The sequence below is a fragment of the Anolis carolinensis genome, chromosome 4 (assembly GCF_035594765.1).
Source record: "Anolis carolinensis isolate JA03-04 chromosome 4, rAnoCar3.1.pri, whole genome shotgun sequence".
Taxonomy (NCBI): Eukaryota; Metazoa; Chordata; class Lepidosauria; order Squamata; family Dactyloidae; genus Anolis; species Anolis carolinensis.
Window position 1 is genome coordinate 32,645,510 of NC_085844.1, and position 25,206 is coordinate 32,670,715.

At 41.5% G+C, this 25,206-nt stretch overlaps 1 protein-coding gene across 1 annotated transcript in view; it reads left to right on the top strand.

The window, feature by feature from the left end:
- tmem64 (transmembrane protein 64) overlaps nt 1–22,200 on the top strand; it is a 31,587-nt gene extending 9,387 nt beyond the window's left edge. Inside the window, exons 2-3 of the mRNA XM_062980197.1 lie at nt 7,364–7,519; nt 20,288–22,200. Coding sequence (XP_062836267.1) covers nt 7,364–7,519; nt 20,288–20,479 — 348 coding nt within the window. The 3' untranslated portion in view covers nt 20,480–22,200. The remainder of the gene's footprint in view (nt 1–7,363; nt 7,520–20,287) is intronic.
- The last annotated feature ends 3,006 nt before the right edge of the window (nt 22,201–25,206 follow it).

The following is a 25,206-nucleotide window of genomic DNA, read 5'->3' on the forward strand; positions in this document are numbered from 1 at the left end:
ATAATCAGGGATTCTAGGAGCTGAAGTCCAAAACACCTGGAAGATCAAAGATTGGGAAACACTGATCTAGCTTATGACAATTTTAGTACGGCCTTCGACACCTCCCCCCTGCATTCTTGCAAATAAGGTAGTATAATGTGGGCTAGACGATGCTGCTGTTAGGTGGGTTTGTAATTGATTGACCATTTGAACCTAAGGGGTACTCACTAATGGCTTCTCTTCATCCTGGAAAGCCACCCACTATATGATTACCAGCCTCCTCCCAGTAGACTTAAATCAAGGAAAAGCTTCATGAGAACCAGCACTCCTCTAAATGTTCCTCCAGCAAGAGCAAGAATATCTCTGTGGGCAGCAAAATCAGGCAATTCCAATTGGATGGCCCCCATGAGGGTCTTCCTCAAGGGGCAAACCAAGAATTAGCAACTGAACAGTCCCTGAACAGACTTAGAAGTGGAGTTGGCAGATCAAAAGACAATCTGGCAAAATGACACTACCTAGAAGAATTCTTCATCTTCTGCGACTGTGGAGCAGAACAAACAACTCTGCATCTGTATGCTTGCCCATGATGCCCTTCCTCATGCACAGAGGAAGAACTGTTTAAAGCTACAGACAATGCAATCGCTGTTGCCCGTTTTTGGTCTAAAACTATTTAGCTGTTTGTGATTCCTTTATTTTATTAGTTTTAAACTTATTTTATGCAGTCCTTTTGACACGATGTCATGGAGAGAAATGACTAGTGAGTCATCACGGGTTTATCCTGAGCCCAGTGCTTTCCAACATATTTATGAATAACTTGAGTGATTGAATAGGGGGTATGCTTATCTATTTTTCAAATGACACAAAATTAGAGAGGGTACTTCAGAGAACAGGATCAGAATTCAAAATAACCTTAATAAAGAGGTGGGCCAAAAACTGCATCAATAGACATATTTTGTCAAGATAAGGAAAGGAATAGTTCTTCTATTCTGCTTTTTGTCAGGCTTCACTTGAAATACTTCATTTAGTTAAAGATACCACAATGCAGGAAGCACATTGATAAGTTGGAATGTGTCCAGAGGGGGGCAATCAAAATGCTAAAAGGTCTGGAAACTGTGCTATGATATGATAGCCATGTTTTAATATCAAAAAGGATGTCATATTGAAAGCCAGGATATGCACCAATGGATTTAAACTACAGGATAAGAGACTCCACCTAAAAATTAGGAAGCCTTTCCTCATAGTAAGAGCTCTCCGAAAAATACATTTCTAAATTTTACATTTCTGTTTGCAACTAAATGAAGCCTTTACATTAGTTACACATATATTATGGTTTTTTTAATGCAGGCTGCAAGTGCAATGTTGAACTATATCTGCTGGAGGGGGAATGTGCAATTATGAAACTAATTGATTTTTGTTGTTCTTTCTCTGTACAGAAGAAGGAAATGCAAGTGAGATTTACTCATGAAGCCTAGCAATATAACCCTCTGCCTATTTATTCAGAAACAAATCTCACTGTATTTGGTTGGTCTTGTTCTCAAGGATGTGTACTTTTCAGCCCAAGGCTGTAGTTATAGGCACACACGTTTGGTAATAAATCTCCATAAAACAGTAGATTTGCTTCTGAATAAACATATAGAAGGATACTAGCACATACCAAGAACACTGCAGAATATGGTGGTACTTATTGGATAGAACAGTGTTTAGCCATGTGATCAAAGGCAATTTGGGTTGGTTTGTAGAGTTATAAATATTCAATACTGTACTTGAAAACTGCATTAATTGCAGAGGACAATAGATTGGATAGCAGGAAAATCATGGGGACCATCAGTGGATGTTTCTGGTAAGAGAAAGGATATAGTGTTTTTTGTAGACTAACATCTGTAATGACAATTCAGGATGCAGCAGGAAATGAACTGCTGTATTTTATTATAATGCTTAGTCCCAAAAGTTATACATTTCTCCTTGCTTCTTTTGACACCCCATCCCCCAAGGATGATAATGTATGATAATGGACAAAAAATACCAGTTTGACACTACAAGGCTCAGTGTCATACCTGTTTGATACTACAAGGCCCTCTCAGCAAATAAGCATCACTGAAATCAATTGAACATCACTCTGAATAGACCTATAGAGAATTGGGTTATATCAATTTCCACTAAATTCCATTGTATGTAATGCTGTTATCTGTTTAAGACACATAATAGAAATGTTCAAAACTCCCAAATTAAAATTTAAAAAATTACCCCATTGGTGTTTTTCAACCCTCTTTACATGGTATTTTTAAGCTTTGCCACGAGAAGCAGTTAATTTTAAGCATTTTTGGAAACTACTATTCCTAGTTATAAATATTTCACTGGAAAGCAAGACAAATCTCCAGTGGGAAATATAGTCTTTGACTCTTCCATTGGCTAACACCTTTCTGACAAAGCTAGGATGTGACATTGTGATATGGCTAAAAACACATGTGCCAAGTCAGATAAGGCAGATTTGGAAAGTGTGGGGGTTTTTTTTTTAAATCTTTGAGGTACAAGATAATTTTTTTGCACATACAAACTACAAATACCCAAGAAACATTTGTATATACTTACTGGTATGAGTGACTGGAGAAATGACTCATCCTTTCAGAAGAGATTTACAGCACAGTATGACCCCTATGTTCTTCTGAGATTGATTCACCTCTCACTTTTTGCCACTCTATTCAGAGAAGAGATTGTTTCCTTTTTTGATAAAGCATTGAGGTACAGTGCTCATATTGATCTCTGGATAACCCAGTTTTTTTGGGTTGATTTTTTTAAAAAATAAAATCATTCTGTACTTATACATTAGTATCTTGGATCAGGTACCATGAAACTCTTTGATGTGATGAGGACAACATACAATTTTTCAAAAGCAAACTAGATTTGTGGAACAAATAATAGCTTATATGTAAGTAAGTAAGTAAGTAAACTTTTATTACGGTCAATGACCAGTTCATATCAAGGGCACCCAGTCCCGTACATCCATATGAAATCTGAGAGGTTATATACTTCTAAGTTAATAAAACTCCTATAAAACTAAATCATTGACAAAATTTAAAATCTGGGCTAAAAACTTCAATATCAATATAAACCATTATAAAATTGAATCATTGACAAAATTTAAAATCTAGGCTAAAAACTTCAACATTAATAAAAACCATTATAAAATTGAATCATTGACAGAATTTAAAATCTAGGCTGAAGATCATATACCAGTACCATTAAGGCCCAACTCAACCCACAGGATCGTCCGGAGGGAGTCTAAAGGAAGTGGGGATAGCACCGGAGGGAGGGGGGGGAATATCCATAACTGTAAATAACAACCTATGACTATAAATAGTGGTCTATATCTGCTTTCCCAACTCTATTCTATAGATGATGCTTAGTTCTTTTGGCTTATATGTAAATATATATTATATAATTATATTATATGTAAATATAATGACAAGCTTTCAGTATCTGAAACTAGAATCATTTTTAATAAGTTACAAGGAGTTACTGAAGATAAAGTTTTGCTCATTAAAGTAAAATAAACACTAATCATACCACTGTCCTGTAACATCACAGTTTGCTACCACCACTGTTTGGCTCTGAAAAGAACCTAGCAATGCAGGCTTAATGACTAGATTGCAGGTGGCCTTATTTTCTATACCTCTGTAATGGTAATGAGAATGCTTTGACTATTTCTCAAATATGCTCCTAACCCAGCCAACTGAACACACAAATAGACTGTTTCCAAAATTCTAATTCAGTGTCTTTCTCTTTGGGAAGCTTCAAAATGCATGTTAAAACTACTGTTTGAAGGATTTTGACACAATGATTTAAAGGACTTTAATATAATTTATCAAGTGAAGGACAACAACTCAAAACTAGAAAATCTCTTGTCATTATTTCTTCAAATTAATTTGTCACATTAGTAACCAAACACATTCCAGTTAAAGGTGGCTAACTGAACTATTGATATGTGATATATAGATGAATAAGTGATTTCTCAGAGTCATACTAGTTAAGTTTTTATACAACTGAAGGGGTTTTAGCAATCCACAGCGATTTTAAACGGGGATGACAAAGATATGATGCATTTAACCTGAATGGAAGTTTTCTGTAACATTCTATGGCAAGCATGTGATTAAGCATATTAGGGCTGCAGGTCCAAAAGGCATTACCTAAATAACTTTGGTAATTATACTGAAATCTGGGACATGTGAAAGTTTACACACCGGAGAACTACTTTACTAAGTAGATCTAAAAAAGGATACAGCCACTCATTTTTCTGCCTTTTAAATATTAAATCAGAAACTAGATATATTGAGTAAGGCATTCATTAAATTTGATCATACTTGGAAGCAATCATGAGGATTACATGAACACTTCTAGATGTTAAAGTATTCAGCTAGTAATGTTCCCAAGCTAACAGTAAGATACTATCTGTACAGATAATGGTCTTTTTTTTTTTTAGCTTTAATTCAAAAATGGCTCCGGAATAAATATTACAAGGCAAGAAAGAAACCTATAGTAATCTCATTAGCAAAATGCAGTCAAGCATAATCACAAGTTGCTATGAGTTTTTTCTAGCAATGGCCTTCCTTCTACTCATAAAGCCCAGCTTTGTGAAACATCCAGTTGACAGTTGCCCAATGGAATGTTTCTCCAAGCACATCTCTCCAGATTCCTAGGGAGAAGATAGAGGAAACCTTAGAGAGACTAAGAGAACGAAGTTAGTAGCATAACCTTTAGTATACTAAAGTTTCATCTACACTGTAGAATTAATGCATTTTGACACCACTTTAATTGCCATTGCTCAATGCTATGGATTCCTGGGAGTTGTAAATGCCTTTATCTTTGTCTTCCAAAGAGTGCTAGTACCTCATCAAACTACAAATCCCAGAATTCCATGACATTCCGCCATGGCAGTTATAAGTGGTATTCAATGGCATTAATTTTGCAGTATAGATGTAGCACTGACCACTGAATATGAAGGGTCCCTGAATCAGCTCCATGGCAGCCAAACTATACATGGAGCTGATCCAAGGTAACATAGAGCAAGACTACCTTAACATGGCCTTGGCCTTCATTAACCAGAGTTGTGTGTTGTTCCAAATTCTGCTTGAGAATTCGGAGCAATTTACAACTTTGGACTGGTCGCAAGAGGCAAGAGGCTAGTCCACCCCAGGAGGACCTAAAATAAGTACCCACCCTTTCTACTCTCTTTGCTATGCTACTGTTTCTGCCATTTTTTTTCATATCAGGGGTCAGGGGAGATGACCACAGCAGCCAGGGGTGGATGGCCCCCTGAGGTGGCTTTGGTTCCCCCTCTGCAAAATCATCCTCAACATCCATGGTTATATCAAAATCCATAATTTTGGCTTCAAAACCTACCCTCGACTTAAACATGAAGTCAACTTACAAACAAGACACGTGGTGTCTCACAAGTTACTTTCCTGAATCCTACACAATTGTTATCCTTCATTGTGAAAGTATATATATTGTCTTGATAAGAATTGGGACAAGAGGCCTGTGTGGTATTATGGAAGATACTATAGAAGAAAATTGATTAGAGGGTATGTGATTTCGAATTGTGTGAGATTGCCAAACAGCAATTACCAATTTGGAGGGAGGGAAGTTCTAACTGTTCTGTTGTCCTAAATGTATTAGATGAAAAGTTATTTTCCAGGAAGACAAAATGCTATTCAAAATGCAAAAAGCACTTCACATACATTTTGGCTGGTTGCTTTGAAATATGAGCTCTGTTTATTTCAGGCTGTTTACAGTTGGCAGTTTTGACACTGAGGGGAAGCTGAATGATCCTGGGTCTCATTCATATTGAAATCATATTCAATTAAGTGCCTACTGTCATTATTGCCTGTCTGAATCCCTTAGAATTGCATCTCCTGTTGCCTTTGGCAAATACCCTTAATCATTCCTGTTTCAGCTGCTCCTTCCTTGCTTGGCACAGTGGACATTTTGGTGTATAGTGTAAACTAACCCCAGATGCTTGTAGAACTCATTTAACTTTCTCTGTGTGTATTTTAATATTCATAAACCATTTTAAAATATTTAAACCAATTAAAATATGCAAAAATAGCTTCCCAAGAGATTTCCCTGGTTTCATAGATAGCATAAAAGATTTCAAGTTTCAAAATAAAGTTTAAATGGCAGATGTTTGAATGGAAACATTGTTTTTGTTCTCTTAGGATCTACTGAAATAAAAGACTCAAAAAGATGCATTTACTGTATTTGAATGCAGTTTTAAAAATGTAAATGTTAAGGGACTACTATCCCCAAAGTTCCACTGCAGTTACATTCTGCAAAGCAGGGGTCCCCAAACGAAGGCCCGTGGGCCAGGTGAGGCCCTCCATGGTCATTTTTCTGGCCCCTGCCCTAAACTTTAGACTTAAGTCTGACACGACCTGAAGGCACACAACAACACTCCTAATTAACTTTACTATCTCATCAGCCAAAAGCAGGCCCACACTTCCCATTGAAATACTGGAAAGTTTATGTTGGTTAAAATTGTTCTTCATTTTAAATATGGTATTGTTCTTTTATGTTTTTGCATGACAGATAAGATATGTGCAGTGTGCATAGGAATTTGTTCATGTTTTTTTTTTCAAACTGGTCTGTTCCCCCAGCAGTCTGAGGGACCATGAACTGGCCCTCTGCTTAAAATGTTTGCGGTCCCCTGCTGTAAAAGTTAGACCTTTGCAGATTTTATTTTACTGTAATGTGTATTGACAGTATTTTGCTATCTACTCTGAGCTCTCTGAATGTCACATATTGAAAAATCTAACGTAAATGTACTTTATTTATGAATTGGATCTTGAAATAATTTAAGCCAGAGTGACTATTTAATTTGGTTTGCTTCATTCCAGTGACAATAAAAACAGGTGAAAGTACAATGGCTTGACTTTAACATTCAAAATACCAAAGAATAGTGTATTTCTGCATAAATAAACTTACTTGTAAAATAATTGCGGAGCAGCAAACTTTATGTGTGTCAGCTGAATTTAGTTTAGATGTAGTCCAAGCCATATACAAGAAGTGCACTTTAGAATAGAAACATATCATAATTAGGCAAGTCTCAGAAAGAGTCTTCAGGGATTCCAGTTCCATAAACCTGTTTCTCTTGAAAGAGCAAAGTTCATGAAATAATGGTGCAGATGCATTGTGCCGATAGATATTCTGTTGGGACCCAATGGTTGCTTTTAAAGTCCCATTCACTGATTTGGGCAAAACTTCTGAAATATTTGAGACTTCTGTACATTCATGTTATGCTCTTGTTCTCTTTGAGATTTGTTTAGGACAAGAAATTTATCAATATAATTTCATTTTTACTGATTACCTTTAATGCATTATTTTTATTTAGATCACGGATCTCTCACTACCAAATTACCTGATGGCTTCTTCCATTGGATTACTTCCAACGCAGCTCTTAAACTCCTACTTGGGCACCACTTTGCGCACTATGGAGGATGTTATTGAAGAACAAAGTGTTAGTGGGTACTTCATATTTAGTTTACAGGTATGGTTTTCTTTTTGGTTTGTTTGTTTGTTTTTTGTCCAGCCCTCATTGAGTAATTTGTTTTGATGGATTTGTAGCATATTACTGTGTTTAATTAAAATCCAACTGTTTGCTCAATATATTGTTCAGTACATTGTCTTGAATCTAAAAAGACTGATCAACAGAAAGGTTTCACTCCAGTAGAACAGTACTGGGTAACCCATGAATGGATTGTTACTGCTCTGCAACTACCATCGGTAGTTCACCATGTGCAGGTCTAATGGAAATTATCCAACAGTGAATGGAATGCCACAAGTTGAAGAAGTACCCATTTACTGTGGGTAGAAGTATTCCTCAAAACTATAGAGCAGTTTTTAAGGAAGACAAGAATTGTAGAGGGAGAGGGAAATTGTTTGCAGTCACACCTAATACGTACATTCATAGTACTTTTCCAATAGCAGAATTTAGTTCACAACTGGCAAAGGAGATTTCAAGGCTATTTCTTATGGATGGAAGCATTCTTGAAAAGTTTTTAAGCTGAAGCAGAGTGAGCTTTTCAGTAGGCCGGACAATAAAGGAATTTTCTGCTTTAGCAAAGCTCTGAGATCTTTGTATGTTTGTACTAGAAAGTAATGGTATTACAGCTGGTCTTTTTTTGGATTTGACTTTTGCAGATTTGATTATCCATAGATAATCGGCTTTACATGTTTCCTCTAGAAATCTCTAGGTCCTCCAATATGACTCTATAGTCAACTTCCTGCAGAACACTTCTTTAGGAACGCCTCTAGGTATCTCTAGGTGGTTCTATGGTCCGCATCTAGAGAGAGAAGGTAATAGAGTCATGGATCTCTTTTTACAAGAGAGAAAAAAATTAATATAAAATACAATAATAAAAATGCTGGATGATCCAACAATTCCTAGAAAAGTGTTCTTCCAGGCATAAAATAGCATTCTTTATTTGTGGTTTTTCACATTTATGGTCTCGTGCCCCTAAACCCAGTGAATGAAGGATTGGCTATATATCTCAAAACACTTTCCCTTTTGTAAGAAGTAATTAATTTATACTATTAAATATGAAGAAACTACCATTACCATAATTATCTTTTTATTCATGCACCACTGTTTCTTTTAATTTAAAACAAAGACAGATTAAAATCCTTATAAAGAGTTCATTAAGAACCCAGTTTTAAATAGAGGTTGACCATCCCACATTTTTTGCAATTCTAAAAACCAAAATTGTACAACCGAGTAGGTGAGGTAGTCACACCTTTGTTTTCTGATAGTTCAATGTCCAAAAACTTTGTTTCATGATCCAAATTATTAAAAATATTGCTTAATATTACCTTCAGGCTATATGTATGAGTTTTATGTGAAATGAATTTCGTTTTCAAACTTGGGTCCCATCTCCAAGATACCTCATTATATCCATACAGTATATGTAATTACAGGTCTTCCAACATCTGGAAAAAAAAATCCAAAACACTTCTGGTCCCAAATGTTTTGGATAAGGGATACTCTACCAGTACAATTGAAATAATCTATAGAAATAAAACATTTTTTAAAAAATATTAAAAAGTAGAAGATAAAAATCAGTAAAACACCAGACCATTAAAAGTCCATTGTAAATGATCTCTAAAACAGTTTCAGTTTTCACTTGCTAGCCTTCCTATGGAATGGAGGCTAGTTGCCAAAGCCTGGAAGTAGCCACTGAAAAAGCCCTTTTTGTTTACCTTGGCAGTATGGAAAAACCCAAGTGGAAACCACACATGCACCTAAATTTTATGTGTTCTGTTCCAAAGAGTGGGGAGGATGCCCTGGCAGAAATGTACTTTCTTGGCATCTATCTATATATATAAACTAGCTGTGCCCGGCCACGCGTTGCTGTGGCGAAGTCTGGTGGTATGGGAAATAAAGTATTGAGGAATTGGTGGTAGTTAAGGTAAAGAGTAAACGTTTTCCCCTGACATTAAGTCCAGTCGTGTCCGACTTTGGGGGTTAGTGGTTATCTCTATTTGTAAGCTTGAAGAGCTGGCGTTGTCCGTAGACTCCTCCAAGGTCATGTGGTATGACTGCATGGAGTACCGTAACCTTTCCGCTGGAGTGGTACCTATTCATCTACTCTCATTTGAATGTTTTTGAACTTTAGGGTTGGGAGAAGTTGGGGCTAACAGTGGGGGCTCTGTCTGTTCCTCGAATTCAAACCTGCAACCTTTCGGTCCAGAAGTTTAGCAGCTCAGCGCTTTAACACGCTGCACCATCAGGGGTATTATTTTCGAAAGGTTGTGAATATACAATATTTTTGATTGTTTTTGTCTGTTGGAGGGAAGTATGAATGCTGCAAGTAGGAAAAATGATTAGCATGTAATGACCTTGTAGCTTTAAAGCCTGGCTGTTTCCTCCCTGAGTGCATTTTTTGTTGGGAGGTGTTAGCTGGCCGTGATTGTTTCCTCTCTGGAATTTCCTTGTTTTCAGAGTGGTGTTGTGTGTGATATTTTATGTGCTTCTACTGTCTGTGACCCTCAGAAAACAGAGGATTTGCCAGACTTTGGCGATGGGAATACTTTGTTGGGAGGTGTTAGCTGGCCCTGATTGTTTCCTGTCTGGAATTCCCGTTTTCAGAGTGGTGTTGTTTATTTAGTGTTGTGATTGTAGAGATTATATTGTTGTGTATTACTGCACCACAGTAATTATTTCATCTTACAGTAGAATCTCAGTTATCCAACATTTGGTAATGCAATGTTCTGGATTATCCAATGTAGTCTGCGTTTTAGTAGTCAATTTTTGTGTATTCAGTGTTTTAAATTGTGATACTTTTTCTGTCAAATTTGTTGTATAACATGATGTTTTGGTGGTTAATTTGTATAATGATTCCCTAATTTGATGTTTAATTGGGATTTCCTGAATCCGTTGTTATTATCCAACATATTCAGTTATGCAATGTTGTGCTGGGATGTTTATGTTGGATAAGTGAGATTCTACTGTATATTTATAATTTTGCAAGGAAGGCGTTTGCGCCATCCCCCGGGCCCTGGAAAAGGGTAAATAAGAGAAGAGGAGAAGGCGCTCTGTACGTGCTCAGGGGCCAGGCGGGAGGCGTGGCGGGGTGAGGTCTGCCCTTCCCCTTTGCCCCTCCATCCCGGCCCTTCCCCTCCTACCGGAGGTGGCGCCGGTGTGGTGGTGGGTTGTAGGCCAGGCAAGAGCGGGCTCCAGTGGAGGCGCAGGCCTGGGGCGTCGCGGCTTCCTTCCTCCCCGCCTCCGCGCTTCCCGATGCCGGCCTCCATGTTCTTCCCGCGGAGGACAGGAGGAGGCCTGAGCAGCGGCGAGGAGGAGGAGGGGAACCGGGCCAGGAAGGCGGGCAACGTGGTGCTCGTCCGCCGCTGCAGGCCCGAGAGGAAGAGAAAGGGGTGGGAAAGGCTGCCCCTCCACACAGAGGGAGAGAGGCAGGACTCCCTTTCCCAGAAGTGCCTGGCGCGGCAATGACAGTGTTTGTCACGACCCAGGCGGCAGAGGCACCAATAACCATACACAGAGGCCAGAATCTAACTAATATCTTTATTGAAGGAATATATAAAGTTAATAAAAACAAGTATAGAAAATAGTCCAGAATTAGACCCTTCAGGAAAGGTCAGAATTAGTCCAAAAAAGCAATGTCCAATAAGAAATATTAAGGTCCAAAGTTGTAATCCAATAACCGAAACACTCACTTTGCCAGGCAAAGTGAGGGGAGATGACAAGGTCCTTAGTCCATAAAACTTGAGCGTGGCTAGGAAATAACTTGATACTTGAAACAAGGCTTGAACGTGGAACAAGGTAACTAAGAACAAGAACAAGGTCCGTGGAATAACTTGGTAAAATCCGTGAAACAAGGCAAGGATTAGTCCTGGGAAACAAGGCAAAGTCCGTCGGTAAACAAAGGCTGGGAAGCAAGGCGAAGGCTGGATAGCAAGGCAAGGCTTGAGCTGAAGCGAGGCTTGAATCGGAGCGCGCTGTCCAGACACAACTCGCTCCGTAGGCTGACGAATTGACTCCGCGAAGTTGCTACGCGGGCAAAACACCTATATAGAGTCCAACTTTCTCACCAAAGCGGTTCTCTGGGAATCAGAAACGAAAGCTAAACTCTGAGACCAGATGTTAAACTCCTTAAAGATTCTCACGAGAACCAATGTTAATTGGCAACATTCTTAGCTGCTATCCTCGCACTCCTGCGCGAAGCTGAATCCAAACTTCTCTGTTGTTTACAAAACTCCCGGCGCAAGAACACGGGAGAAGTAGGCTCTGGGGTTGTTTGACATACTTCTGGGGCACAACTTTCTTGCAGGTGCAAGGTTTCCAGATCTGCCTGGGAAGGATCTGGCTGAGAGGAATCCAGTTCAGACTGGGAAGGTAAAAAACCCAAGTTTTCATCTTCATCAGGGATTACAATGTCCTGAGCAGGACTACAAGGCCCATGGTTCATCACACTATCCCCCTCCTCAGGGCCCCTCCCAAACTGGGGTCCTCTCCCCGAGGCGCGAGGTCGCGGTTTGGTGGGATAGGTCAGATGGAAGCGACGGGTTAGATCAGGAGCATGGACTGTGGAGGCGTCTTCCCAAGAGCGTTCCTCAGGCCCAAAACCCACCCAGTCAATGAGATATTGTAGGCGGCGGCGATGAAAGCGAGAATCCAAAATGTCCTCAACCTCGAACTCCTCCTCCCCATTCATCAAAACAGGAGGGGGGGCCGGTTGGTCTGTATCAGGACGCACACCATCCGCCGGAAGGAGCAGGGAACGGTGAAACACTGGGTGAATGCGCATTGAACGCGGAAGTTGGAGTTTGAAAGTCACGGGGTTTAATTGCGCCACCACTGGATAGGGGCCAATGAAGCGGGCATCTAACTTCCGGCATGGGCGGTGGGAGGGCAGAAAGCGAGTGGACAGAAAAACCCGATCTCCTACCTTGATTTCGGGGCCCGGCTGGCGGTGTTTGTCAGCGTGGCGTTTATAGTCCTCCTTGGCTTGGTCCAGTTGCTGGAGCAAAAGTTGTTGCACCGCTGTGAGTTCCTGCAGCCAATCCTCTGCTGCGGGAACTTCTGAAGTTTCAATGACAGGGGGAAAGAAACGTGGATGGAAACCGTAGTTTGCAAAGAACGGCGTTTCTTTTGTAGAAGCTTGAACTCCATTATTGTAGGCAAACTCAGACAGTGGTAACAGAGAAGCCCAATTGTCCTGTTGGTAGTTTACATAACAGCGAAGATACTGCTCCAAAGTGGCATTGGTGCGCTCCGTTTGCCCATCTGTTTGGGGATGATGAGCTGAAGATAAGCGAGAGTCTATGCCCAGTAGTTTTTGTAGTGCCTTCCAAAAACGAGAGGTGAATTGAGATCCACGGTCTGTGACTAAACTCTTGGGCAATCCATGTAGTCTGAAAACATGCTGAAGAAATAGATCCGCAGTTTCTTTGGCCGTGGGGAGGCCTTCGCAGGGAATGAAATGGGCTAACTTGGTGAATAGGTCCACCACCACTAAGATCGTGGTGAATCCACAGGAAGGTGGTAGGTCAGTGATGAAATCCGCGGAAATTATTTCCCATGGGCGAGATGGGGTAGGAAGGGGGTGCAAAAGCCCTGAGGGCTTCTCCCTTCGTATCTTGGAGCGCTGGCATACTGGGCAGGTGTTGACATATTTTTCCACATCCTTGCGGATCTTGGGCCACCAAAAATCTCTTAGGATCAAATGCATGGTTTTAAATAGTCCGAAGTGTCCTGCTGGTTTGCAGTCATGACACAGACGAAGCGCTTTTTCCCTGCCCGGTCCGGGTGGGATATAAACATGATTTCTATAGCAGAGCAGCCCATCTTTAAGCGAAAAGGGAAAATGCAGACCTTGGCGAAGTTGGTCCTGCGCCCAGGCATCTGCTTGCTGACTAGCCCTGATTTCTTGAGCACAGATGGGTCCTGGAGTAGGGGAAGTTGAACCAATGGGACTGGATTTGGTGTTCCCCACTGTGAGCGTGGCAAAGTTCTCAGGTTGTAGCAGTTGGGATTCAAAGGTCTCCTTGCGTCCTGCAGCGTATTCCGGTTTACGCGACAGGGCGTCTGCTTGCTTGGTTTGAGCTGGGGTCACATAATGGATCTGGAAGTTGAAACGTTCAAAGAATAAAGCCCAACGTTGCTGCCTCTGATTTAGTTTGCGGGCAGTTCTTAGATGTTCTAGATTACGATGATCAGTGTGGACTTCAATGGGGAATTTGGCCCCTTCTAGCCAATGTCTCCAAGTTTCAAAGGCTGCCTTTATGGCCAGTAGTTCTTTTTCCCAAATGGTGTAATTCCTCTCTGGTGTGGTTAGTTGACGAGAATAAAAGGCACAGGGGTGGAGGTGATCTCCCACCGGTTGTAAGAGTACAGCCCCAATTGCCACATCAGAGGCGTCCGCTTGCACCACAAAAGGGGTTCCAGGATTTGGGTGCTGTAGAATTGGCTGGGAGGTGAATAGTTTCTTCAGTTGCTGGAACCCTTTCTCTGCTTGATCAGTCCAGCGGAAAGGCTGCTTTCCACGGATGCAGCTAGTGATGGGGTCGGACCAGCGGGCAAAATCTGGAATGAACTTGCGGTAGTAGTTCGCGAACCCCAAGAAACGCTGCACCTCTTTCTTGTTAGTTGGCGCCCGCCATTCCAATACTGCTGAAACTTTGGCTGGATCCATGGAAAGCCCTAGAGGCGAGATGCGGTAGCCAAGGAAATCTACCTCTTGTAGATCAAAAGCGCATTTTTCTAGCTTGGCATAAAGTCCATGATCCCGCAGTCGTTGCAACACCATTTTGACGTGGTTCTCATGTTCTGATTGTGATCTGGAAAACACCAAAAAATCGTCCAGGTAGATTATCAAGAATCTGTCTAGATAGTCCTGAAAAATATCGTTGACAAAATGCTGGAACGTTGCGGGAGCTCCGCATAAACCGAAATTCATAACTCGGGACTCGAATAATCCGAATTTAGTCTGGAAGGCGGTCTTCCACTCGTCCCCTTCTCTGATGCGAACTAGATTATAAGCCCCCCGAAGATCCAGCTTGGTGTAGACCTTGGCTCCTCGAAGTCGGTCCAGTAGATCCGAGATTAAGGGCAGGGGATAGCTGTTCCGCTTGGTGATATTGTTCAATGCTCTGTAGTCCACCACCAAGCGTAATTCCCCTGACTTCTTCTTCACAAACATCACTGGGGAGGCGGCTGGGGATTGAGAGGGTCTGATGAACCCCTTGCGAAGGTTTGTCTCTAAGAATTCCCTGAGAGCTTCTTGCTCTGGTTCAGTCAGGGAGTAGAGATGCCCTCGCGGGATCGGGGCCCCCTCCACCAAGTCAATGGCACAGTCATAAGGTCTATGTGGGGGTAATTTTTCGGCTTCTTTCTCATTGAATACATCCCAATACTCGGAGTACTTCTTTGGCAAGGTGATGATGGGCTCGGAGTCTGTGGCATGGCATACCTTGGCTACGAGGCAATGGTTTTGGCAGTACGGTGAAGCAAACTGCAGTTCTCTGTTGGACCAGGAGATGTTAGGGTCGTGGAGTGTCAGCCATGGAATTCCCAAAATCACAGGGAAATGGGGAACCTCGGTAACAAAGAAGGAAATCTCTTCCATATGTTCCCTTATCCACATCCTGGTGGGTTCCGACCACTGGCTTACGGGGCCCGTCTTGAGGGGACGGCCGTCTATGGCTTGCACCACACGGGCATTCTTGAAATCATGATATTGTAATCCCAGAGAGTCGGCATACTCTCTATCGATGAAATTGTTGGTAGCTCCAGAGTCTATCATGGCGTGGATCATGACGGGTCCCCTTTTTGCTGACCATAATGTGACCACGAGAAGGAACAGGACCCCGGTTGGCGGCTCTTGGATGGATTTTTTGACCGGGTTGGCGAGCCTCTCTACACCCGGTCGTTGGCTTCCCCCGCCGGCTGTGTGCCAGTCGGCTCAGACGCCTTCGACTCCGTGGAGGACGCCGCCGCAAGACGGGCGGCAGGCTTCCCTTTGGCTGGGCACTCTCTGGCGAAGTGGCCCCCGTTCCCGCAGTACCAGCAGAGGTTCAAGCGTTGACGACGGGCCTTCTCGGCGGCATCTAGTCTGGGACGCACATTGCCCAACTGCATCGGCACCTCCTCGCCTCCTCTGGGGTATGGGGTTGGCGGCGGGGGTCTCCACACCGGACGTGGCTGAACACTGGCGGGAGCGGGGGGTTTTGCCCCGGCTCTACCGCCCTGGCCTCGAACCCATTGTTTCCTGTTGGCAATCATGACTTCAGCCCGTAAACATTGATCAATGAGTGCCTCGAGGGTCTGGGGAGGATCCACCTTGGAGATTTCTTCCAGCATTTCAATGTTGAGACCCTCCCGAAATTGTCCTCTGAGGGCTACATCGTTCCAGCCGGTGTTGTGGGCCAGCACGCGGAACTCGGCTATGTACTGAGACATGGGTCTGTCTCCTTGAAGGAGGCGCCGGAGTTTGTGACCGGCTGCCTCCAAATTGTCCTCGATTCCCCAGGTCTCCTTAAGGTGATCCAAGAAGCGTTGTGCTGAACTTAGGTGGGGGGAGGCTTGATCAAACAGGGCCGTCGCCCAGCTAGCCGCTGGTCCGTCTAGAAGACTGTAGACCCACGCCACCTTGATGTCTTCTTGGGGAAACTCGGCATCACGGGCCTCTAGATAAGCTTGACATTGGCGGCGGAAAACATGAACCTTAGCAGCTTCTCCAGAAAACTTGGTAGGCAACGCCATGGCCGGGAGGCGAACTCCGCGCTCCCTCAACCCTTTTATTTCTCCATCCTGCGCGTTGAGTCTGTCACGGATGCGGTCCACTTCGTCCTTGCTGATGGTGTAGCTGAGCGGCTGTCCAGCCGGCGCGGCTCCGGTAGACATCCTGGCCTCGGTTAGTTGGTGCTTATGGGCGGCGGAGTCAAACTGTCACGACCCAGGCGGCAGAGGCACCAATAACCATACACAGAGGCCAGAATCTAACTAATATCTTTATTGAAGGAATATATAAAGTTAATAAAAACAAGTATAGAAAATAGTCCAGAATTAGACCCTTCAGGAAAGGTCAGAATTAGTCCAAAAAAGCAATGTCCAATAAGAAATATTAAGGTCCAAAGTTGTAATCCAATAACCGAAACACTCACTTTGCCAGGCAAAGTGAGGGGAGATGACAAGGTCCTTAGTCCATAAAACTTGAGCGTGGCTAGGAAATAACTTGATACTTGAAACAAGGCTTGAACGTGGAACAAGGTAACTAAGAACAAGAACAAGGTCCGTGGAATAACTTGGTAAAATCCGTGAAACAAGGCAAGGATTAGTCCTGGGAAACAAGGCAAAGTCCGTCGGTAAACAAAGGCTGGGAAGCAAGGCGAAGGCTGGATAGCAAGGCAAGGCTTGAGCTGAAGCGAGGCTTGAATCGGAGCGCGCTGTCCAGACACAACTCGCTCCGTAGGCTGACGAATTGACTCCGCGAAGTTGCTACGCGGGCAAAACACCTATATAGAGTCCAACTTTCTCACCAAAGCGGTTCTCTGGGAATCAGAAACGAAAGCTAAACTCTGAGACCAGATGTTAAACTCCTTAAAGATTCTCACGAGAACCAATGTTAATTGGCAACATTCTTAGCTGCTATCCTCGCACTCCTGCGCGAAGCTGAATCCAAACTTCTCTGTTGTTTACAAAACTCCCGGCGCAAGAACACGGGAGAAGTAGGCTCTGGGGTTGTTTGACATACTTCTGGGGCACAACTTTCTTGCAGGTGCAAGGTTTCCAGATCTGCCTGGGAAGGATCTGGCTGAGAGGAATCCAGTTCAGACTGGGAAGGTAAAAAACCCAAGTTTTCATCTTCATCAGGGATTACAATGTCCTGAGCAGGACTACAAGGCCCATGGTTCATCACAGTGTTGGCGCCAAAAACCAGGAAGGTCCCGAGGGAGGGACCTTTTTGTTTTCCAGGCGAGAGGTGAGGGCAGGGAAGGGTCGGCTTAGGCCCTCCGGGTGTTTTGGAGTAGAACTCCCGATTCGAGGATGGGGAGCTCAGCCTCGTGAGGCGGAGATGTGCCTTCTCGTGCAGAGTCCCTGGCTTCGGCGGTGGAGGAGGTGCAAGAGAGGGAGGGAGGGGAACGGTTCTGTGTGTGTGCGCGCGCGCGGAAAGAGTTGGGAGGACTGTGTTTCTGCGCGTGCGCAGATTGCCTGTTGTGTTTTTTTGGTGTTGTGATTGTGTTTTTTGTTTGATTATGTTGTATCTTACTGGAGGCGGGGATGATGGATTGCGTTGCCAATTTTAGAGTTTGGGGGAGCTGTAGATTTGTTGTTTTGTCCATCGCCGTGATGCCATCACTCTTTTATATATATAGATGAGTGATGGCATCACGGCGACCAACAAAACTATAGGCCCCCCAACCTCGAAATTTGATAACACAACCCATTATCCACACCTCTAGGTTGATACAACAAAAAGAAAAGAAAAATAAAGTCCTAATTAGAGGGAAAGGAATAATTGTTTATATCCAATTGCTGCCAGTTAGAGGACTCCTAGCAACCAACTCAGCGCAGGGGACAGGCAGATTTAGGCCTCAGGCCTAAATCTAATTTATCTAATTTGCACTGGATTATATGGCAGTGTAGACTCAAGGCCCTTCCACATATAACCCATTTATAATATTATATTATCTGCTTTGCAGTGGATTAACTTGACTCCAGACTACTATATAATCCACTTCAGTGTGCATTTTATACAGCTGTGAAGAAGGGGCCTCATATAATCCAGTTCTAAGCAGATAATATAAGATTGTCAATATACAGTAGAGTCTCACTTATCCAACATAAACAGGCCGGCAGGATAAGTGAATATGTTGGATAATAAGAAGGGATTCAGGAAAAGCCGATTAAATATCAAATTAGGTAATCGTTATACAAATTAAGCACCAAAACATCATATTATACAACAAATTTGACAGAAAAAGTAGTTCCATGCGCAGTAATGCTATGTAGTAATTACAGTAGAGTCTCACTTATCCAACACTCGCTTATCTAACGTTCTGGATTATCCAACGCATTTTTGTAGGAAATGTTTTCAATATATCGTGATATTTTGGTGCTAAATTCATAAATACAGTAATTACTACATAGCATTACTGCATATTGAATTACTTTTTCTGCCAAATTTGTTGTCTAACATGATGTTTTGGTGCTTAATTTGTAAAATCATAACCTAATTTGATGTTTAATAGGCTTTTCCTTAATGCCTCCTTATTATCCAACGTATTCGCTTATCCAACATTCTGCCTGCCCGTTTGTTTATGTTGGATAAGTGAGACTCTACTGTACTGTATTTACAAATTTACCACTAAAATATCACAATGAATTTAAAACACTGACTACAAAAACATTGATTACAAAAATGCAGACTGCGTTGGATAATCCAGAACATTGTATAAGCAAATGTTGGATAAGTGAGATTCTACTTTAATATGAAATAATTACTGGGATAGAATAATGCAGAACAATATAATCTCTAAAACCAGGACAGTAAATAAAGAGCAACACTTTGAAAGCAGGGAAATTGGAAATTGGAAACAATCAGGGCCAGCTAACACCTCCCAACAAAAAATTCACTCAGGGAGGAAACAGCCAGGCTTTAAAGCTGCAAGGCCATTACATCCTAATCATTTCCCCTAATTGCAGCATTCATACTTGCCTCCAACAGACAAAAAAAAACCCCAATCAGAAATATTGTATATTCACAACCTTTAGGAAATAATATCCCCTGATGGTGCAGCATGTTAAAGCACTGACCTGCTGAACTTCTGGACCGAAAGGCTGCAGGTTTGAATTGGGGGACCAGAGTGAGCCTCACTGTTAGCCCCAGCTTCTGCCAACCCAGAAGTTCAAAAATATGCAAATGTGAGTGCATCAATAGGTACTGCTCCGGCAGGAAGGTAACACCGCTCCATGTAGTCATCCCACATGAACTTGGAGGAGTCTACGGACAACGCTGGCTCTTCGGCTTAGAAATGGACATGAGCACCAACCCCCAGAGTCAGACATGACTGGACTTAATGTCAGGGGAAAACGTTTACCCTTTACCTTAACTACCACGAATTCCTCAATACTTTATTTCCCATACCACCATACTTCGCCACAGCAACGCGTGGCCAGGCACAGCTAGTTAACTATAAAAAGGAGTCTGGCCATTTAAATAGGGGTAAGGGAACTGAAGTATTGCTTCAAGTGTGCACTTTCAGTATGATAGTGGCACATGCATCACCCTTCGATCTGAAACCAAATATGGGAAAGGGTTTGGAAACTAGTAGGAGGTATCTCCCAGGGGCACGTTGAAAAGCTCCAATCACTATTCTACCAATGTCAAGGGGAAGATGTGAAACACAGAATTGTAATCACAGTAGCATAACAAGAATGGGAAAAAACTGCTTCTGCTGTGCAGCTAGGAAGTCATGTAGTAAAGGTGTCACTAGATCTTCTTTTCTTTTTTATATTGCATGGGAGAAATTTGATTATGGCATTAGGAACATCAACTCATTTTTAACTGGGTACAGTTTAATATTATTTTATCAGGAGATGCAAAACCTAGAGCATAGGTGTCATAGGTTTAAAGGCAATCATAAGTCTGATATGGTCCTCAATGAAAATGAGTTTGACATCCCTGATCTCGAGTTATTCAGTCTTTAATAAACTTTATTATTTTTACTGAACATTAAATATCTTCCTCATATTCCTGAAAATGTTAAGTGAGCACTATACCATCTGTTTTGTTCACAGATTCTAATAAGCATAGGCCTCATGTTCTATGTTGTCCACCGGGCTCAAGTGGAACTGAATGCAGCCATAGTTGCGTGTGAAATGGAGATGAAGACATCGCTTGTTAAAAGCAGTCATCCAAGTAATAGTAATTCAACATTTTGCAACAAAAGAACGTTTGCATTTTCTGGAGGAGGAATCAACATTGTATGACTTCCTCTTCTGAAGTATTATTTTAAGGTTTTACGAATCTTGAAGCCTAACCTATTGCCTGAACATTTTTTTTTCTGGACATCTCAGCAGGACTTAAATCCCAAACAACTGGAGGATATGCTATGGTACCAATCATGCTTGCAGTTTTTAAATTGCAAAATGGGTGACATTTTGTAAGGATCAGTAAGTGGCTAAGTAACTTCAAATGCAGATCCACGTCTGGCTGCACCTTTTGTCATTATTATACTTGTCATGGCCTGTAGTTTGCACTTTAGATTTTCTTTTGTTTGCTTCTACAGCTGGATAAAAATACCCTTGAAGCAAATATTTTTCCTGCTTAGTATTATTTATAAGGCTGTCTAATAATATACAATAGATCTTTAAAAAGAATGAGCAAGTGTAAAGTATGATCATTCCCGTGCAGTATTTTTAAATGTGCTTAGCTTTCAGTATGTTTCCAGAAAAGTAGTATGTTCTCCCATTAATATTGGGAATATCCAGCACAGAGAGTTTCCCACCTCTTAAGGCTGGGAAGGCAAATTAATAAGCACTTCCTGTGGAGGAAGGATCTCTCCCTGTATAAGCAGTCAGTTTCCTGTCTGTGACAGGTTACAAAGTTTCCTCCTGGCACTTGGAAAAGAGGACCTCTTTAAAAGGGGTGGGGGGATTTTTGCTATTTTGGGAACCATTAGAATTGTTTGCCCTTGTTTTTTAATTTGGGGGTAGAAGCGGGAAGGACAAAACAGTATATAAATTTTTGGTTGAATGTATTTTTGTAAACCACTGAAACATTGTGGAGCCATTCATTATATTTCACATACCTTTAAATCCTACATTGTGGGACTGAAGTGCTCTTATATAACCTTTTAAGTTACACTGTGTAATATGCAAAGCAAAAGGGAAACTACTGGGTACTTAATAGATTGTGGCAAATAGTGATCTAAAGGAGAACTTGCAAGTCAAATGCAAGTCCCCAGCCTGGCATTACCATCTTGTGAGTAACAAAGGGCTCTTCCGTTTTCAATCCTAGTTCTAGTTAGATACAGAAAGAGTTTTGAAGGGTGTAGACCGGCTTCACTTTGTTCAGTACACTGTAAGAATGACAGAAAAAGGAACTACATTTCTGAAAATATGACGGTACTAATAAGTTCATGTGGCCTTTATTTTATAGGGAAGACCTCTTTGGTTTTTCTTTTGATAAAAGCTTTAAAACCCAACGGAATTCCTCCCTGACACACGTTCCTCTAATAATGCTCGTCATGTATAAGTTTTGCATGGTACATTAAGACTTGTACCAATGAAATGCTGTGAAGATTGCATGTGACCTTTTCTTCTTTGCAAGTTTGTTAAGCATTTGCAAAAATTAAGGGAAAGACAGGTTTTCCATCTTTAAGAAAAAAACAAGCCAAGGGCAGAAATATTTTTAAGGCTCAGGAATCTGTAAACATTTATTAAGAGAATTCATTTCATATTACATAATAGGACTCTGTGCAGAACAATTACCAGGTTATTTGTGGGTTTAAATGGACTGGAATAAGCCTAACTGTGCTTGTGTGTTTCAGCACCATTCTTTACAGATGCATATTTGTATACCTGAGTTGTGCATTCCCCCCATAAAGGTTCATAGCGGTTGGAACCAGCACCAGAACTGTATTGAATTTAATATTATTTTGTCTGCAATTTTACTTTGTTTTGAACAATAAAGTATACTTCTGGCTCTATGATTTTGTGCAAATTATTGCTCCCCATCGTCCTTGAAAGTTGCTTCAGAATAGAATGGATATCTAATGGAACCCCCTCCCCTCACCCCTAATTTGTAAACTGTCAAATATAAAAGGAAATGGCTGTAATCGCACTCTAGGCCAGGCACAGAAGTCTATTGTGTCTAGCCTTCCAGGTTTATTTCCACTCAACTTTTTCTTAGTTTGTGGAAAGTTCTTTCAGGGGCCTTGTCAACACTAATGAAAATAATTATGTTCAACATCACATTTTCTCAGTTAGTGACTCTGTTAATGCCACACACATCACCAGTGAGATCGCCATAACCGACCACACATTTTCCCCTGCCAAACTCAATTTATAATTAGGGGCAGTCTATATTTCCAATCATTTCCATTATATTAGGTCACTTCCACCCACCACTAACTTCTCCGCCATATGTCAAAAGTCTAGGTTTTTTTGTAAAACGGGGGGGGGGGGGGGAGCCAAGTTGTTTTGCCACTTGGTTAAAATCTAAACAACCACATCACAAGCCAAATTATCAAGAACATTATGTGTCAGGATTGCAGTCCTATGAGGTGAGTATGATTATTTTTTAATCTGTGTAGACATGCAAATATGAGTAAATCAGTAGGTACCGCTTCGATAGGAAGGTAACAGCACTCCATGCAGTCAGGCCGGCCACATGACCAGGGAGATGTCTACGGACAATGCCAGCTCTTCGGCTTAGAATAACTCTGCCCCTCTCCAAAATCACAATAATTTACACAACATCTTCACAGACATCAGGAGTTTTTTTTATGAAGGAAGTGTTATCAGGATAACTGCACTTAAAACAAAACAAAAATGTATGCTCCAACAGAAGACTGCTGCCCTAACATAACCCTGTGCTTGTCTAGGTAAAGGTTTCCACTTGATATTAAGTCAAGTCTAGTCCGACTCTGGGCGGTGGGGCTTATCTCCATTTCTAAGCCGAAAAGCCAGCATTGTCCGTCATATGGCCGGCATGACTGCATGGAATGCCGCTACCTTCCCGCCTGAACGGTGCCTATTGATCTACCCCCATTTCAGTGTTTTCAAACTGCTAGGTTGGCAGAAGCTGGTGGCCAACGATGGGAGCTCACACCGCTCTGCGGATTTGAACTGCTGACATTTTGGTCGGCAAGTTCCGCATCTCAGCGGTTTCACTCACTGCGCCACCGCGGCCCCCAAATATTTACCTGGTTTTACACCAGTCTATTATCATCATTATTTACAAATTATAAATTATTTATAAATTACAAATCGTTGTTTTACATCAGTCTATTATCATTATTTACAAATTAGAAGTTTCCAAGTTGGGGGTGAGGGGAAGACACCGATAATCAGTGCTGTTAAGACTTTGAAGACATCTTAGTATTGCATCCCTCTCAAGATTGTGGCTTACTCTCATTTTGCATTTATCTTCAGTATTTACAGGCACTTAAGTATATTTTAGTGTCAATAAAAGAAGTGGTGAGTGCTTGCTTTACTTTGACAAGGCTTACATTTGTCTCAAATCAATACTTCAATATATACGTAAGTACCTGTAAGAGCTGGAGATAAATGATAATATATTTGTATCACAGTGAGGGAGTCTGAATTTTTGACCGTATCTGCCTACTTAATTGCTATCATGCAGTAGACATACTGAACAAAAATACCATTTCCTATTAATAATCCACTATAGCTGTTACGTGCTACCAGGTAACTTCTGACTTAAATGACCTTTAATCACATTTAAAATAGGAAATTATTTTTATTCCCAGAAATGACATTTGCACTCACAAACACACATGAAACTGGTGTATCAATGCTACTTTCATGACAAAAATATTGCAGCTTTAGTCTTAGCATAACTGAACCAAGGGAGAGACCAATAGAACTATAGAAATGTCCCACTGTTATGGCTATCAAAACTGCATAAAAACTTATGGGGCGGGATTATTCTCCTATGCTTGTGTTGCTTGGAAACATTAAAACAATTTTGTTACTAAGGATGCTAACAGAATTTCTGATCCCTTTATTAACCAGTTTTAAAAAAAAAGAACCAGGTGCTGTATATATAATTCCCATAAGTATTTTGGATATTATCCCAACCAAGGCTTTATCAGTATCTGGGTTTTGTGATGTGTTTTGTTGGGCTCCCTTTTTATTTTTGTGGAGAACACTTCACTTTACAAAGCTATATTTCAAGCACTTTTATTCTGTTATGTTTTGTAACAAGAATAATTTCACTCAGCTTCATTTCTGGACAAAACAATCAATGTTCTTGATATTTCTACGTTTTGCATAATAACCTGTTTACTAGTTAATGGAAAATATTCATAAAGCTTCACTGTATCTTGCCTGTTTTATATAATAAATTCATTATGTCTGTTTAAGAGAACACACGAGTGTGTATGAAATATACTAGACATATTTTTGCTGTCAGAAAATAGATGTGCTATGATAATGATAATGTGCCAAGTGAGATTGCAATTAACAGTAATAAACAATGGCTTCATTCTTGCTTAGCATATCTTCTCTGACTGTAAATGAAGCTGTTAAAGTATCAAGGATATACAGTAGAGTTCTGGTTATTCGACATAAATGGGTGGGCCGAATGTCGAATAACCGGAACTGATGGATAATAGAACGGCCCCATTATCCCTCCCAGCAAGCTGGTTTAGGGAAGCGCCCTGTGTGCATTGCTGCCTAGCAATGCGCACGGGGCTCATCCTAAGTGGCGAGTGCTCGCCGGAGGGACGGGGCTTGTCCCGACAGCGAGCACTTGTTTTAGGGGAGCCCCGTGTGTGTTGCTGCCTAGCAATATGCATGGGGTGCCTTCAAAGGGCCTGGCACGTTGGATAATATGGTAAGTTGGATAACCGGAAGTCGGTTAACCGGAACTCTACTGTATATAGAAATTCTGTTAGTAATAATATCTTCCTTAGCTTGTTTTTTTCTTTCTAAAATAGGACTTTCAAATTAGAAGATATACATAGATG